This window comes from Ambystoma mexicanum, chromosome 2p (assembly GCF_040938575.1).
Source record: "Ambystoma mexicanum isolate Mex_15411 chromosome 2p, UKY_AmexF1_1, whole genome shotgun sequence".
Classification (NCBI taxonomy): domain Eukaryota; kingdom Metazoa; phylum Chordata; class Amphibia; order Caudata; family Ambystomatidae; genus Ambystoma; species Ambystoma mexicanum.
In genome coordinates, this window is record NC_090923.1 from 1,138,899,757 (window position 1) to 1,138,917,480 (window position 17,724).

Sequence of the window (17,724 nt, forward strand, 5' to 3'; positions counted from 1 at the left end):
ATGGAGGAAATGAAGGGAGCAGTGGAAATGTTAAGTTACGTTACTCCCCTCCTCTCCCCTACACAAAAACTGGAAAATGGCATCTATTTGGATGAAATCATTTAAAAAATGTCTTTTATAGAGTTATAAGATTGTATGTAAAAAGGTGCCATATTTAATAAAAATGAATTCTCTCTCTTTCCGTCTGAAAGACTTTCACTTGTAGGACTACCGGGAGTTTAAGTAATCTGCAAACCACGGTACCGCATACATTTTATTGTTAAAACGAGTTTCCACTTTAGATAGTTATGTTGTGCGCCAATCCTTCCACAATAAATATCGTTCAAGCCCCGCCTCTCTTGTTTACAATGACGATCCAACGGTTCCTCCCCTCTTTCTCTAACTCCGCCTATTCTGGGCCATGGACAGAGAAGACGCACTACCGGAGAACTGGCTACGGTTCCTGTTTTATTTCCGCCGCCGCCGCGAGGAACTTCCGAGTCGTGAAGAAAACCGGCTGGACCATGTTCTATCATGTGAGAGAAACCGTTCCCTGTGCCCTGTACCCGTAGTAAGCCTAGCCGTTGACTACACCAGCGCCATACCTCCACTTACCACAAGCGTCCTCCTCCAATTCTAGCACATCACACCAACCAGTGCAAAATTACCCACCGCCCCCTGTACAGCCCAGCAACGCTGCTAGGACTGCGGCCTCGTAAAGACCCCCACACCTCCTTTCGGTAGTCGTAGACCCATGGCAGGACCATGTTCTAGCTTCAGAGAAACTCATCCCCAGGCGTGATTTAATCCCTTCAGAAAGCGCACGACTTGCTCCCTAAGATTGTGCCCTTAACACACCCCCACCCCAACTGTATTTTTAGCAGCACGCTCCTACCAACAACGAACCAGTACTTGCACCGCCCCCACCGCTGGAAAGTTCCCTCTGCTTCAGTACTTCACGCGCAATGTCTGCCAGCCTCCAACAGTCCCCACAACTATTCATACATGCCAACCCTCCCGATTTAGGTAGCATTCATTTTGCTGTTTTTTAACTACCTCATTCTAGCCCCAATGCATTCTAATTGGGGACATTCAACTCTCCCGATTGCTCGGAGAGAATCTCCCTTCCAGCTGCTGCAAAATGTTGGCATGTATGACGCTTGCTGCTACCCCTGACCCCCACCCTGCATCTCATCACAATGGGAGAGGAACATTATTGGTCCAATTACTTGCTGTTAATCTTCATTATTCCTTGTCCCAGTCTTCCTTTATTACAGTAGTCACCCATGGTGTTGTGTCCCCAGGACCCCACACACGCATGCATTCATGCAGGCACACAGGAAGGACACGGGACGCGATGTTATCTCGTCCGCGTCCCGGCGGGAACTGCCGCACGGGCGCACTTTATTGCAACCGCGCATGCGCGGCCCACAACGAGGCTCGCGCATGCGCGCTATCCGTAACTCGGGACGTCACATCCCTTTTCAACTTTAACAAAAATGGAACACAAACTTGCGGGGTACATGGACCCCAAAACAATTGGTGGCCTTGAACACAGCCGTTAGCAGTTACACTTACGTCCCATCAGGTCTTCTCGGCTTGGTCGCCCGAGTCTAGTACATAGTCCTTGAGATAGCCTGGCAACCTCCGCTCTCGGCGGACGGGATATCTTGGTGGGGTCCCGGCCCGCATGGAACAGCCGGGTTCGGCTCCAGCTGGGGCATGTTGCCCGTTCTCGCCTTGGTCGGCGGGTGGTTCCTCCGTGCTTGTGGCTTCCTCCGGTGCTTCGTTCTCGACTGGATTTTCCATTCTCTTGAAGAACGACTGGTTGCGTGTGACGGTCCCTCGATCGCAGGCCGCCGTTACCATCGTGCCCTTCACATGGGTTACCTTCCACGGGCGTGGCTCAAATGGGAGGGACAGTTTGCCTTCCGGGTGTCGATTCCTGACCAACACCGTGTCCCCTACCCGCATTTCCTTTTCCTGCAACCCTCGTCATCCACTTTCCTTTTCATTGCGCCTGACTCGCTCCTCCCGAATCTTCTCATTGTCGATAATTCCGGGTGTTCCGCCTTCTTCCTCCGGTAGCAGTCCTCTTGGGCATCGTCCGAATAGTGCTTCCGTGGGTGCCACTCCCGTGGACTGGTGAGGCGTCGTGCGGTATTCCCTTAGAAATTCCACAAGTTTTCTCTCCAAGTCTGCCCCGCTGCTGGCGGATATTCTTAGGACTTTGTTGAGGGTCTGCATCATCCTTTCGGCTTTCCCATTGGCCCGTGGCCAGAGTGGGGACACCCTGCGATGTTGGATTCCTCTTTCCTTGAGGTAGGTGGCGAACTGGTGGCCGGTGAACGGCGGGCCGTTGTCCGAGCATATAAGGTCTGGGAACCCATGTGTGGCAAACATCCTGTCTAGTGCCTTCGTTGAGAATTCAGTCGCCGTTGATTCAACTATCTCTACTTCGGGGTATCGTGACCATTGGTCCACCGCTACCAGAAAGTACATGCCCCGTCCTGTTGACCCGAAGTCTACATGTATTGTCCCCCATGGTTTTTGGCTGCGCTCCATAGATCGGATCGGCGGAGCTCTGTCCCCTGGGGTCGCGGCCTGGCACGCTAGACATCTTTTTACAAAGTTCTCTACCATTTTCTCCAAGTCCGGGAACCATACTTTTGCTCTTAGCCGTGCCTTTGTTTTGACCACTCCCTGGTGACCGACGTGTGCCAGTTCTAGTATCCGGGACCTCAGCGTCTTTGGCACGACAATTTGGCGTCCTCTCAGTATGAGCCCGTCGTCCGAGATGGACAGCTCCTCTCGCACCTTCCAGAGCGCTTGGAGGTCCCTCCGGGCCACTTCTTGTCGGCGCGAGTTGTCCCGCAGCACCTCTCTCCAGTCGCCGCTTCTGATTGCAGTCCGGACAATGCCGAAGACCTCGTCGTTGGCTGATTCCGTCGATATGGCTGCTCTTGATATCGCCGTTGGAAGGGAACCTTCAACCACTTGACATAGTAGTCCGTGACAGTCACTCGCACCAATGTCTGTATCTGGACTCTCTTTGTTGGGATGGCGTGATAGGTAGTCTGCCGGATTGTTGGTGCCTGGCCTGTACGTCAGTCGTACCCCATACTCCATCAGGGCCAGCATCCACCTTTCAATCCTGGGTGGTGGTTTCGATGACACGCCGGCTAGTATTGGTAACAAAGGCTTGTGGTCCGTCACCACCACAACAGGTTTGCCCAGGATGTATAGGCGGAAGTGGCGGCAGCCCCACAGGATGGCTAGTGCTTCCCTTTCGATCTGTGAGTATTTCATTTCGGTAGTGGAGAGGGCTTTACTTGTGTATGCGATGGGGCGCATATCCCCACGTTCGTCAGGTTGCAGCAGAACAGCCCCAACCCCTACCGGGCTCGCGTCTACCACCACTTCGGACTCCACTCCAGGTTTGAAATATGCCATGGTGTCACCATCGGACAGGGCGGTCTTCAGGGTCTGGAACGCCTCTTGCTCCCTGGCGCCCCACTTCCATGCGGTGTCGTTCCTAGTCAGCGCCCTGAGCGGCTCTGCCGTTGACGCTAGCCCTTTGATGAACCGCCCACAGTATGTTACCATCCCCAGGAAGCTTCTCACCTCGGTGGGGGATTGCGGGGCAGCAGCGTTCTTGATGTCCTTGATTTTGGCCGGGTCAGGGGACACGCCTGCTGCATGAAAGATGAAGCCAAAGAAGCCTATGCGGTCCTTGAAGAACTCGCATTTTTGTCGATGTAACGTGAGGCCTACATTTTTCAGCCTTTGGAGGGTGCTTTCCAGCCTCTTCAAGTGTTCCGATTCCGAGGCTGCGAACACCAGGATGTCGTCACTCATGTTCAACACGCCTTTGAGGCCTGCTAGGGCTCCCCGGATGGTGTTTTGGAATACTTCGGCGGCTGACGAGACCCCGAAGCTTAGGCGTTTGAATTGGTAGAGACCATCGTGCGTCGTGAATGTTGTTATATACCTCGAGTCAGGGTGGAGTTCCAGCTGATGATACCCTGCTCTTAGGTCTAATTTGGAAAAGACCTTGGCGCCTTGCAGTTCTCCAATGATGTCGTCAAGGGTCGGTGTTATGTGTCTTTCCCTCTTAATCGCTGCGTTGGGCAGCCGCATGTCCACGCATATTCTAACCGCCCCGGGTTGTTTTGGTTTGGGCGTCACCACGATCGGGGAGACCCATGGCGTCGGCCCCTCTACTCTCTCGATGATGTCCATGCTGACAAGGGATCAGAGTTCTTCCTCCACCTTTTCCCTGAGGTGGAAAGGTATCCGCCTGTGTTTCAGGGCCGTGGGCCTGATTGAGTCGTCTATGTGGAGTCGCACTGGGGGCGCTTTCAATTTCCCAATCCCCTCGAAGATGCTTGAGAATTTGTTTAGCAGTGTCTCAATGTCTATCTGATATACTTCGTATGCGAAGTGGACGAGGTTTAGTGCCTCGGATGCGGCACAACTGAGTAGGGAGTGTGGGCTAACCTCTGTGACGAAGAATCTGGCCTTAATTGATACTTCCCCCTTAGACACGGGTGCCATAAATACACCTTTGAGAGGCAACGGAGTATCTCCCCCAAACGTGAAAATTTTTGCCATGGGTTTGTCTAGTGTTGGAGGGCCTGGCAGTCTCAGGTAGTGCTCCTCCGCTAGAACGCACACCGATGCACCTGTGTCGATGAGGATTTGTGTTGGCACCCCCAATATATTCACTTCGCACTTGGGCTGTCTTTTCCGTTTGTTCCCCGATGCGATGTTAGAGATGAAAAAGACTTCATCTTCTTCTTCTTCCTCCGCGAGCTGTAGCTTTTGGATTTCTAGTTCAAGCGCTGCGATGCTCCGCTGTCTTCTGAAACAACTACCCCGTGCCCTCGCGGGTCCTCTCTGCACCGGCACCGGAGCAGGGGCGCGGCACATGCGGGCATAGTGTCCTAGTTCATTGCACCGTCCGCAGGACCTACCCTTGGCTGGGCACTCCTCCGTGTGTGGCAGGTCATATCCACAGTAGTTGCAGGAAGGTCCAGAGGTGGCAGGGGTGTTATTCTCAGAAGACTTTGGGGTCCATTTGTCTCTCGGCCTGGACCGTTTGTTTATGGCATACGCCACATCCCGTGTGCTGGGGTGGACCGCTGCGTCCATGTTTGCACCTCTGGACTCTGCCAGCTCATATGTCCGGCCACTGTCTTGTATTTGTTGCAGTGACCATCCTGGCTCCCTCAGTATTTGCCGTCTCAGTTTGCCTCAGCTGCATCCCTGGATCACCTGGTGTCGTATCATCGACTCTTCGTTGTCCCAGCGACACGTGCTAGCCATTAATGTCAGTCTGGCACAGAATTGGTCAAGGGATTCCTCCTCCCGCTGTTCCTCCTTGGAAAAGAGGAACCTTTCATAGTCTACATTTGACTGGGGTATGAAGTGGTTTTCCAATGCAGTCTTTGCCGTGGTGTATGTGACTATCTGCAAGTTGAGTGATTCGTATATATGCATCACCTCTAGCCCAGCCGAATATAGGAGCGTCGCTCTTTTTGAGTCATCAGTGGTCCCTGTGGCTGTGAAGTACATTTCTAGTTTCTTCACCCATAGTAGCCACCTGGGGCCTAGCTTGGACGGGGGGGCCAGAAGTATCAAATTCCTGCATGGGCAGTAGCGACCCTTGTTGAGTCCTTATCACTCTTGTCGCAGCTTCTGTTTCGCCATCACTTCCCGCCATCCTCACAGGTCGCACAGGCACCTCTCGGTGATTTGGAGGCCGCAAACCTGACTGGGGTGGGGTTCCACGTACCTCAAACTACGGTATACCAGGTCGTTTTCACTCCTTGGTCTCTGCCCAGACGTTTTGCGCTCTCTGTTGTTGTGATCGTCCCCAGATTGTTGGGGGCGGTCAGGGTTCCAAAAATTTGTCGCGTCTTCTTGGAATGGCAGCGCACGAGCACCTTCTCAGGCCGCTACTGCCACTCCACGTGGAGTGTTGCCGCTGGGTCCGCTCCGTGTCACCGCGTAGCAACGCAGATTTATTGTTCCTCTGCACCCACGTGTTGGGCCCACGTTGCGGCGGTGGTCCCGCCTCGTCGCCAGTTATGTGTCCCCAGGACCCCACACACGCATGCATTCATGCAGGCACACAGGAAGGACACGGGACGCAATGTTATCTCGTCCGCGTCCCGGCGGGAACTGCCGCACGGGCGCACTTTATTGCAACCGCGCATGCGCGGCCCACAACGAGGCTCGCGCATGCGCGCTATCCGTAACTCGGGACGTCACACATGGGACATGCCTTATCCAGGAACTCCTTTTTTACCCAAGTTCTTTGCCCTGATTTTGCCCCTCACTGGGAAAATAGCCTCTTTACCCATCACCCTCGGTTTTCTTTTATCATACCGTTAAGTAATACTGATTTTCCATACTAATGTTATAGAAAGTAAAGATTCTATTAAAGACATAGAGGCAAAGGATTATGCTTCTCTCTTCAAACTCGAGCAGCATATAACAATTACAACTCATAAAAAATGACACATCCCCCAAAAAATTTCCCAGATATAGTCTTTTGTGCTTTTGTGTAATCCATTTTTTTTATATGTCCATTAAACCATGTGACACTTTAAACCAATCATGTTCCTTATCTTCCTCTACATTCCTGTGACCTTCCTCTTTCTTTGTCTCCAACTTTAACTTTTGCGCCCCAACCAGTAAACGCAGACTTTATCATAAAACTTTCTGTTCCTGTAGTCTTCACCTCCGTTCCTGTAAAGCAATCAAACAAGAAGCTGAGTCTAGCTGTAAAAGGGTGGGTAGTCGTACCATTAAACTATACCACTTTAGTATCACTTAAGTCATATGCATCATAAGTTTGTCATAAAGTTCACAACAAATATCGAACTAAATTAAATTTCCATATAATGATTACTCGGGTGAGATAATCCTTCGCCTCTGTCTTTAATAGAATCTTGACTTTCTATAACATTAGTATGGAAAATCGGTATTCTATGTCAAGAGCGGATCCTCGGATTATGCTTGTTTAAAGCTTTCCTACCAACAACGCAGACATCTCCTCCATTGGACTGAAATAAAATTGCTTAAATGTCGACTCCTTAGACCAGTCTGCTGCCCTTAGGATGTCCTCCAACCTAGCTCCTGCATTATAGGCCTTTGCCACTGCTCCCCTAAAGGAATGCACTCTATACGTCCCAATGCCTGCCTGTTACATACACCATCTGGCTAGGGTCACCCCTGCAACGTCTTTGAAAGGTTTCCACGGTGATATAAACAGTTGTCACTCTTGCAAGCCTTACTCGTCATCTCTTCGTATCTTTTTAGACACCAGACTGGGCATAACTTAGTTTGGTCCGGAAAAGCTGAGTATGACGCTGTCTTGATACCAGTCTTCGTTCTCTTGCTAATATGAAACGTGATCCCTGAAGGGTTGAATGACTTCTTGTCTATTTCGAGTGCCCTTACGTCTGATACTCTTTTGCGAGATATGAGGCAGAGCAGTGTTCTGATCTTTGCAGATATTGCTTTCCTTGTCAAGTGATTGTTGTCTGGCCAGTCGATAAACCTATTCAGGAATGTGTTCACGTCCCATGTCTGAGTGTATTTGGGTAATGGTGGTCTTAGATGTCTCACTCCCTTAAGGACTCTACATACGTGTGGGTGTTTCTTACTGCCAGGTTCTCGATCTTCGGGTGGCCGGCCGTTATGGCTTATCTACATGTGTTTACCGTTCTATATGCTTTCCCTTTAGCTGCCAAAGCCGCTAAGAAATGTATTATCTGCGTGACATCTACTCTATTGGGATGTATATGCCATTCCACACACCAGCTAGTCCACCTTTCCCAGGCCAATCTGTAGGCCTTTCTGGTGCCCACGCTTCCTTGATGAATTTTGCAGCATCTCCTGAAAGTCCTGGCTTCTGCCAGGTTGTCTAGAAATCTCCCATGCGATCAGTCTTAATTCCCCTTTCTGGTTCAGTGGATGATACTCCCCCCACTGGATTCGGAATCAGTTCCTGAACTGCGGTAACACCAACAGATTGTCGATTGACAGTTCGAGAAGGTCTAGGAGCCATACTTGACTCCTCCAGTCTGGTGTTACTAAGATTACCATCATCTGCTGTCGCCTGACCTGTGCTAACGTCCTTGGAATCATTGCAGATGGGGGAAACGCATATTTCTTGTCTGGTCCCCACACATGTAGAAATGCGTCTGTTGCCTCTGCTGCTGGATCAGGCCTTCAGCTGAAAAATCCAGCTGAGTGTTTAGCCTGGATGCAAACAGGTCTGTCCTGCATGGACCTCTCATTTCCATTAATGACGCAAATACTGTCCTCTCTAGTTGCCAATCGTTGGCATCTCTCGGGTGTCTTGAGTTCCAATCTGCCACTACGTTCTGCAGACCTGGGAGATATCCTGCCATGATGTTGATCTTGTTCTCCAGGCAAATGTGCCAGAAATCCTTCGCCAGCTATGCTAACATCATGGACCTCGTCCCGCCTAGTCTGTTTATGTTTACTGTACTGCTGAGACGTTGTCCATCTTTAGCAGTACGCAACCGTTCACTCTGTCCTGGGTCCAGCATCTCACCGCAAAGGACCCCGCCAGTAGCTCCAGGCAACTGATGTGGGGCTCCAGCTCCTTTCCTGACCACCTGCCTCCCGTTGTCATCTCTCTGCAACGGGCTCCCCAGCGGCTGGCATGCGATTCCATGATGAGGTCCGGGGATGAGCCAAATATCGCTTTCCTGTTTCAGGCCTCCATGTGTCTGAACCACCACCATAGCTCCGTCCTCGGCGGAGATCGGCACCCTTTGTTCGTACAATAACCCTTTTCTCAGGTGTTGGATCTTGAGGTTTTGAAGCGCCCTGTAATGCAACGGCCCTAGGAAGATCACCTGAATGGATGATGCTAGTCTACCCATTAGTCTGGTTAACTCCCTGAGCGATAAGTCTTCCTTCGTTAATATAGAGCTGATCTTTCTTGATTGCATTCACTTTGTCCATCGGTAGACTGAGCGTGGCTGTCTTCGTGTCTACTACGAAGCCTAGGAACTCTTATTGTCTGTACTGGTTCTAACACAGATTTTTCCCAATTTTATTAAAAAGCCCAGCTACTGCAATAATTGGATTGTCATCTCTGCATGTTCTACCCGTCTTTTCCTGTCTTGTCCCATCAAACAAAAGTTTAATAAATATATTATCATCCTGATGCCTTGTTCCCTGAGGTGACCCACTACTGTCTGCATTAATTTCGTAAAGGCCCGAGGAGCTGATGCTAGACCGAATGGGAGGCATGTGAATTCCTACTTCTGGCCTCCCCACCAAAACTGTAGGAATTGCTGATCTTCTGTTTGTATACTGGGATTGTCGGATATGCGTCTTTGAGGTCTATCCTGACTAAGCAATCTTCCCTCTGTAACACATCCCTTAGAAGATGGAAGCCCTCCATCTTGAAATGCCTGTATACAATGAACTCTTTCAAGCTTCTCAAGTTTATCACTGATCTCTGCTCCTTTTTGCCCTTGACTAAGAACATCTTGTTCACAAACCCATTCGAGGAGTCGGACATCAGAGCAATGGCACCTTTCTTTTTTTAGCGCAGCTATTTCTTTCCCTAATAGCTCTTCGTCTTTGCGGGTGAACCTTATGGGCCTTGGGCCTTCTGTTTGTACTGGTTCCTGCCAGAATTCTAGGTGGAAACCCTGTACTGTTTCTTGGACCCATGCATCTCCTGATAACTCTCTCCATCGTTCTAAGAACTGAGCTGTTCTCCCCCCTACCACTAGGGTCACTACCATCACCAGGTGTTTGTGTACGTCTATGTTCAGTCTCACCTGTGTTTGTCTGTTGGCCTCCGTTGCTGCCTCTGCCCCTTCCCCTCGACTGGAAGAAGGGGTTGGGTCGGCGTTCTTCTTTATTTCTCCAGTGATTTCTGGTATTGAAGTTCGGCCTGTAAGAGGAGAACCGGCTGGCCATGCGGCCCCTTCCTCTGCCAGCCCTACCGAAAACCTTATGGCCAAAGACTCTCTTCAGTGATGCCTGCGCCTTTATCTATCGCGGCTTAAATATTTGCAAAGTTCGCCATTTCCTTAATAAATGCATCTCCAACAGTTTTCTTCTACTGCTGGATGTAGATCCTGCCGTAGTTAGTTTGCTCATCTTGTGGTCTATCTTGACGAGGATGGACCTCCGTCGCTCAGTTGTTAGGGCGTTGTTAGCATTGGCGAGCAGGCATATTGCTCTCTGCGCCCAGCCCGCTAAAAGTTCCGGGTCTACTTTTTGTTCCGCTTGTCTTGCTTTCTCTGCCATTTGCCACATTTTTGTCTACGGGCCCAGGACATCTAGGAGTTTATCCTGGCACGATCGCCAGGGTCTATCTATTCCCTTCTTGATGTCCCTGCCGTAGCACCCCATGAATGAAACATCTTCTCATCAATTTCCTGCGTTGCACCATGTTCTCTGGCACCTGGGGCATTCTGCCCATTGTTTGCTCCTAGCTTCTTTAGATAGGGTGCTACGGATTCTCTTTTTTTTAAAATATAATTTGCAATCTTGGCGGGGACTCTACATCCGCCGACCTGGGATGTATGAGAGAGCCTGGGTTGAATACCACGCCCATTTCCTCTTCCTCTCTCTCTTTTCTTGGCAGCCTTCCGCTTCTCGGGAGGGCTTAGGGAGGATGTAATACGCTCTTCTGAGCTTTCATCTGACGCCTCGTCCCATTCCTCCTGAGTAAGACTCATCCTCTGTGTACTCTGCACCTCTCCTTTCCCATGACCTCACTCTCTTTTCACCACCTTTCCTTTTGCGTGGTGTGCCCGGGGGGGGGGGGGTTCGGTTACTGCAGACCTTTACAGACTTTTTTCCTCCTCCCCACCCCCCCCCCACTTGCCCCTCGGCATCTCTCTGGGGCTTCTCCCCTCAGGGCTTCCATCCAATGGGAGAAAGTAATCGGGTCCTCCACCAAGCTGCTACCTTGCGATAATCTCCCCCCCACCCCCCATCCCCCAAACCTGCTTCCAGTACACACTGCACTGCCCGGCCCCTGTTGGACGTTGTCCGCTGCCTACTGGCATGGGGTTCCACGCATTCTTCGCTGGAGCTGTGTATTTTTAATGCTGATGTGTTTATAGCAGGGTACTTGGGCATGCTCCCGTTGCAGAAGAGTGGGTCTGGGTTAATTATTATTTCAGTTTAACCTGGGTCTGTGCCCGTATGACAGTGCTTAGCACTCTCTAGAATGACAGCTGCTGCCTCTTTAGGATGCTAGTAAGGGAGTTCTTCTCCACCTACTTGCTCCTTGTCAGTATTTTATTGGCCACAAGGTGGGACTCTTATATCTATTCTTGCTGACTGTTCGTGACAGCTTAGTGCAGATTGTGCTCCGTTGTGCTTCTGCGCATTCTCTGATGCCGTTCCGACCTAGTTGTAAACATCTCTTTTGCCTCACCGGAGCGTTGCTATCTTGCTCCTTAGCCTATTTTTTCTACGACCACTGAGCGCCGGAAACCTCAAACCATCCCGTCGCACTCAGTGTCATTTCTGTGTTACAGTGCCCCATCCCAGAGGAGGAGGACGTTGCGCGTGCCGGAGCCTTCAGCCCTGTCGCGAGTTCTTAAACTCATAGTTTATCTCTGCGTATATGCTCCGCCAAACAAGTTCTACGCTTCGCGCGTGCTTTCTATACATATTAATTTTATCCCTCATTACAATCAGTATCTGATGTAAATTCAAAAGTACTTATCTGGCTGCCCGAGCAGCAAAGAAAGAGGAAGGACACAGGAATGTAGAGGAAGATAAAGAACATAGTGGGACATGATTAGTTGAAAGTGTCATGTGGTTTTATGGACATATCAAAAAATGGACTACACGAAAAAGACAGCCTCTTTACGGGTCCGGCAGTAACCCTGCCGGTGCTACTGCTGGGTTTCCGCCAGACCCGTAAAAATGACTGCCGCCTGATTTCCGGTTGCCACCAGGCTATTCCAAGTCCGGCGGCCGGGAAGTCAGGCACCAGTAATTTCGTTAGTCCCCGTTTCCATAGAGTTCCATAGGACTCTATGGGAATTGGGACACGGGAGCACCAGCACCGTTGCCAAGGGTGTCGGTGCTCCTGTGAAAACTCTGCAGGCGGGTGCCGTCCCACCCGGCAGGGACCTGCTGGCCGTGATGGCGCCCACCCGCAGAGTTGTAGTGTGCTGGTCCGGAAAAAACAGTGCTGGCATGCTTACCAGCACCGTTGTTTCCGGACCGGCAAACTTAGAATGAGCTGGGAAATGTAGCTTTTTGGATGTGTAATTTTTTTATGAGTTGTAATTGTTATATGCTGCTCGAGTTTGAAGTAAAGACAGAAGCATAATCCGAGCTTCCGTTCTTGACATAGAATCCGACCATTACTTCCTCGTCCCAGTACTTACCTACGAGATTGTCCAAAGCGTGTTCACTCGCATAGTTCGCTTGCATTGCCCGCATCGCCAAGTTTACATGAATCTCTCCTTCAGTGAGCTTGTGATTGCAGCATTGGTGTTGGGATTAGCCCAAGTGGCTGCTCCTACAAATCTGAAGCGCTACCCCTTGTGCACTAGCCCAGGAAGTAGCCATATCCCTGGTGATTTACCCTGTACTGGTCCGAGGTAGGGGTGTACTGAATAGTAAATGTATTATTCGACTGAAAGTCAAATAGTTGGTATTCGGCAGAGCCGAATAATAGTTCCCTACTAGAAATGTGTCAATATATGTATAGACTAGGGGTGTACTGAATAGTAAATTTACTATTCAGCTGAATGTCAAACAGTTGGCTTAAGTATTCGGCCGGCGCCGAATAGTAGTTCACTACTAGAATATGTGTCTATATATGTATAGACATGTTCCTTTTGAAATGTAAACATAGGAACATTGTATTAATTGGTCCTGCAAAAAAAATTAAACAGATGGAACAAACTCGATATATGCCACCCATCAATGAGCTATGCAGCAGTAATTTTTAACATAGCTGTAAACTAAGCTTTAGAAGGGGAATTTTATTATTGCTTGCTTTCAATGCCTAATAAGAAATTAAGTAGGTTATCCCCCCCACCCCTCTTCTATGTACTGTGATGATGTTATCAGCCCAATTTATGGTGCTCTATTTATCCACCTCGGAAGGATGAAAGGCTGAGTCATCCCTGTCATGGGGATTTGACCTTGTGAAGTTGAGGCTGTCCTTTCAGAAGAAACCTGCTCTTTACACATGAGCTTTTCGCGTCAACCTGTTGGGTCTCCAAGCAAAGTGAAATATGATGTTTTGTTTCTGATGGTCCCATTATTTGTAGGTGCAGTGAAATTATCCGAAAAGGGTGGCACTATCAAAACGAGGGAGCGTTGAGAGGTTTGCTCGTGTCTGCAGGAGGTTTGAGGCAGAGGTCTGTTAGCAGCCTCGCTCCCCATGTTTTTTTATTATGGAAGGGTGAGAGGGGAGACAACACAGCATCAAAATGTTAGGTACAAACGATGGGATTTACAGTGAAGTACAGCAACATATCCCCTCATAAAATGAGCTCATGTTTTTGTTGTGAACTCCTTGGCACTGCTTCCTTGACTATAACCCCTCCCTCTTTACTTACTGTGTCTCCCATTCGTAACTCTGTTACATGTTCTTTCTTTCCCATCTTTAGTCTCTTGAACCTGCTCGGTTTCTTTCCTCACCTGTACTGTCTTTTCCCGTACTCCCTCTCTTCCCTTTTTATCCCTTCAAATAAGGTCCCTCTGTTTGTTGCACCATTCTCATCCTCTTCTCTAGTTCGGTCACCCACCTCTTTCCTTTTTCACCACCTCCCTCCCTCACATACTTCTGTCACTTCACTTTTTCGCCCTCCTGTCCCACTTCCATTCTCTCTCACATTTGTTTTACCCTGTCTCTCGGACCATTCGCTAACACCCTCCTTTTCCCTGTTGTCTTTCTTTGCCTGTAGTCTCTCTCTGCCCCTCCGTTTTACTTCTCTCACTCGCTTGCACCTTGAAGTCTACATGTTTTCTCTCCGCTGCACTCATTTTAACAGGGGACATGTCTCCCTCTGTCACGGCTTCCTTTGACTGTATCGTGTCTCCTCGACTAATGGCTTGCTGCACATTTAAACATGGCTTGGGGAGGGCACAGAGGCCACCATTTCTCATCAGCAGTACGCTGCATACAAAGAAAATTAACACAGCGTGCAAGAACTTCCATGCTGTGTTCATTAGTGAAAAGCCTAAAGCAAAATTCTGCTCACAGCCCCTGCAGGCTGAGCGGCTGTTAATTGTTTCCAGGCTGTGGGTTTTGCGGCACCCCTGGTATGACGCCCTGCACTTCCCTTGCCTGGTCCGAATGTTACATGGCTGTGAGATCCGTTTCTACACCACAAAGTGACTGTTTCAGTGCAGCTGCTTTTAAAAAAAAAAAAATGTAACTTCAGAATTGTGCATTTTGTAGCATTACTGCCATCCATTCTGCCCTCCTGTTTTTTGTTTGTTTTTTGAGGTGTCGTTTGGTGACTAAACATTTTAATGTTGAACAGGGGGATTGAAAATGGCACTGCATGCCCACTGCTTTAATCTGCGATTGTGTTGTAAGCAAATCAGGAGTGTGCAGGAGAGACGCCACATTGCCAGCCTGTGGCTTGGTGAATAGCTTCGGATGAGAAGACGAACTGCATGTTGGGAGCTGCATGTACGGAGGGTTTCTTATTAGTGACTATGCATTTAGCACTCAAACCACCTCTCCTTTCAAAAGCGGGTGGAACTGTGCAGCTAAACCGAATATTGTTATTTTGAGATTGACTCCATTTACATGGACTTGGTTTGTATACAGGCTAGCATGAAGCCATTTTTATAAAATCGAGAATTCGGGCAAAGAAAAATGGTATCCGAGAACGATGAGGGATAGATGTTTAGGGAATACATAATAGCAATAATGATGCTACGCTGTCATCTCCTGGTTGAACTGGCGACTGTAGTAAGGCAGAATGGTAAATATTTCATGCAAAATCAAAGCAAGCAATCTAGGGGTGTACCGAGCTTCGGCTTTCAGTAAGTATTCAGCAGAAACCAGGGGTGTGGCTAGCGAGCCATCTAGGAGGAAGTGGGTTCACTGGAGCTCCGGCAGATCCGGACATCATCCGACTTAAAACCGCATGTAAAATGAACTTGCTTGCTATTGAAGGACCGTGCGTGTAAAGGTGCAGGGCACAAGAAGTTTCATTGATCCCGAAGGATTAGAGCAGTGAATATGGATAAAATCGGAAGACCCTGCTGGGAACGGAATGCTGTGGCAAAGAAAATGGCAGACGCTCGAGAACAAAGGGTGAAAAACTTACTCGAGAGGATTGCGTCCCTTGCTGAAACAGACCGCAATAATCCACGGCGGAGGTGCCCTTTGCTGGAATTGTGCTAGATAAGGCGCGAGGCACGGCCCGAACGTGTAGCGGGGCATGGCTGAGGTCTGCCATCCACTGCGGGAGATGGACGCTGCACAGACCATGTACGGGTTTGCCTGTCTGCTGTAAGGCAGAGCCCCTGAAGTGGGCGATTGCAGACGCGGCGGATGCTCTGCTGGAGCCGGGCCTCGCTGTAGGTACATTGTTGCAACAACATCGCAGGATGAGGCGGACGGGCTTGACTCGCGACGCCCGGGACGTGGCTGCCGAACAAAGGCAGTGTTACATTTTGGATACACTAGTATCCAGAGACTCTTCACACAAACGGGGCAGTCGCACTGTGCAGAACCCGGGGACCGGCAGAGTGAGCCTTTGATTTGGCTGCGGAGGAGAAGAGCACGATTGTACATGGCAGTGAGGCACTCTGCAGCAGGCTGGGCAAGGTGACTGCATTACAAATTGTGACCAGTTGTGCGGTGTGAGATTCAAAGGAGCTGCACATTGCGGGGGTTTTAATTAGGAGAAATCCCAACAACTGTGAGCTGCACACCCACGCAACACAAAGGGAAGAAGCGTTGTGACTTTGCAAAGCATAAACAACGTAGGTGCAGCGCTTAAGGAGAAGCACTGGTGCGGCCCACTAATAAACCTCCCCTTATAAGTACATATGAGACCAGGGACCTGGGGCAAAACTCGGACTGCAGCGGCTACCAGTTATTGAAGGTACCGATTGTGCATCCCTTACAACCAGAATTGCACCATTGTGTGGACTGTACAAAGTCCAGATGCCAAAGGGTAGGAAAGGACTTCCTGCTCTGGCTGAGACGTAAGCCTCAGTGGCTCCTCCGCCACACTATCCCTGGGGACGCAATCTACAGGAGGCGATAAGGCTCATTGAAAACGTGGGAGGACATAACCCACCCGAAGTCCTAGCTCAGCGCACTCCGGCCCACGCGGGGCACCCCAGGATAACAGCCCGGGCCTGGAGTGACCCACTGCCGATACGGCGGAACAGAGGAATAGGATTGCCACACCAAGAACAAGTAGCCTCGGACACTTGAGCTAGATCACGAGATGACGGGGAGAGTGGTTAAGGCCAGAAGCAAACAACCCACGATGGACGCATTTGCTAAGACACAGCAGTCTCCAGCTGCGTCGACACACGCTGGCGCAAATGCACCCATGGAAAGTCCCCTAGGGATTGACAATCACCAGTTACTAACGGCCATAACGGAACTAAAAGACTCATGGGGGATAGCAATGGCGGACCTCCTTGGAGGCTAAAATAGACACAGTGGGGATAGACGTAAACCTGCTGCGACAGGATGTCAGGACGCTGGCAGACAGAACAAGTAACTTGGAGAGTGCGGTCAAGACTAACACGACCACCAGCACTGATGCATACTAAAGCAGCAAGTGGCCAACCTGGAGAACCGTGCAGAGGAAGCGGAAGGGAGAGAGAGACGGAATAAGATTCGTGTGGTTGGCCTCCCGGAGGGAGAGGAAGGCCAGGACACTACGGATTATGTGGAGAACATGATCCTGCAGGAAATAGGGGCCGATAAACTCTCTCAAGGATTCACAGTGGAGCGAGCGCATAGAGCCCTCATGAGAAAACCGAAGCCTGGAGCCCCTCCTCGCGCAATAATTGCCAAGATTCTGAACTATAAAGATTGCGAAAAGATTTTGGAGTACTTTAGAAAAGGGGGAACGATCGAGAGAGCTTCGACTACTATCACAGCATATCCTGATTATACCATGCAGGTCCAGCGGCAAAGGTATAGCTACGTGGCGGTGAAGAGGAGACTGCGCATGGCCGGCATCAAATAAATGCTTCTGTACCCTGCAAGGCTGAAAGTGCTGCATAAAAGTAGAATGTTCTTTTTTGACACTCCGGAGGATGCTACTGCATGGTTAGACCTACAGGGCTGCCCGCCACAAGATGTGGAACGAGTCCAAGAGGAGCAAGATAAGTGACTGAGACATTCTATATACACGGGTGTACCACACTGGAGGGTATCCCAGTAGAGACTGGATGGGACATGATAGACGTGTAGGGATGGGCGGTGTCGAAGCCAGGTTATGATATCCTTGATTCAGCTGATATGTAACAGAATGGAATATAAAGTAATATATTAGTAAATTGATAGTATCGTGGTTGAATTGAAGCAAATAGGAGCGGCAGAACACAGGCTCCTTACCCCCCCAAGTAATAGTAGAAGTAGGATAGCCATTAGGGCGACCTCACCCTGCTGGGCTCAGAATACAGGCTATTGCCAGAAAGGGCTAGATGTGGGGGTGCCTGAGATCCAGGGATGGAGCTGGGCAACAGTTGGGGAGGGGAGGGGCG

The 17,724-nt window shown here is 49.9% G+C and overlaps 1 protein-coding gene across 1 annotated transcript in view; it reads left to right on the plus strand.

The window, feature by feature from the left end:
• Positions 1-372: 372 nt before the first annotated feature.
• POLR2G (RNA polymerase II subunit G) overlaps positions 373-17,724 on the plus strand; it is an 82,076-nt gene continuing 64,724 nt past the window's right edge. Inside the window, exon 1 of the mRNA XM_069645214.1 lies at positions 373-515. Coding sequence (XP_069501315.1) covers positions 504-515 — 12 coding nt within the window. The 5' untranslated portion in view covers positions 373-503. The remainder of the gene's footprint in view (positions 516-17,724) is intronic.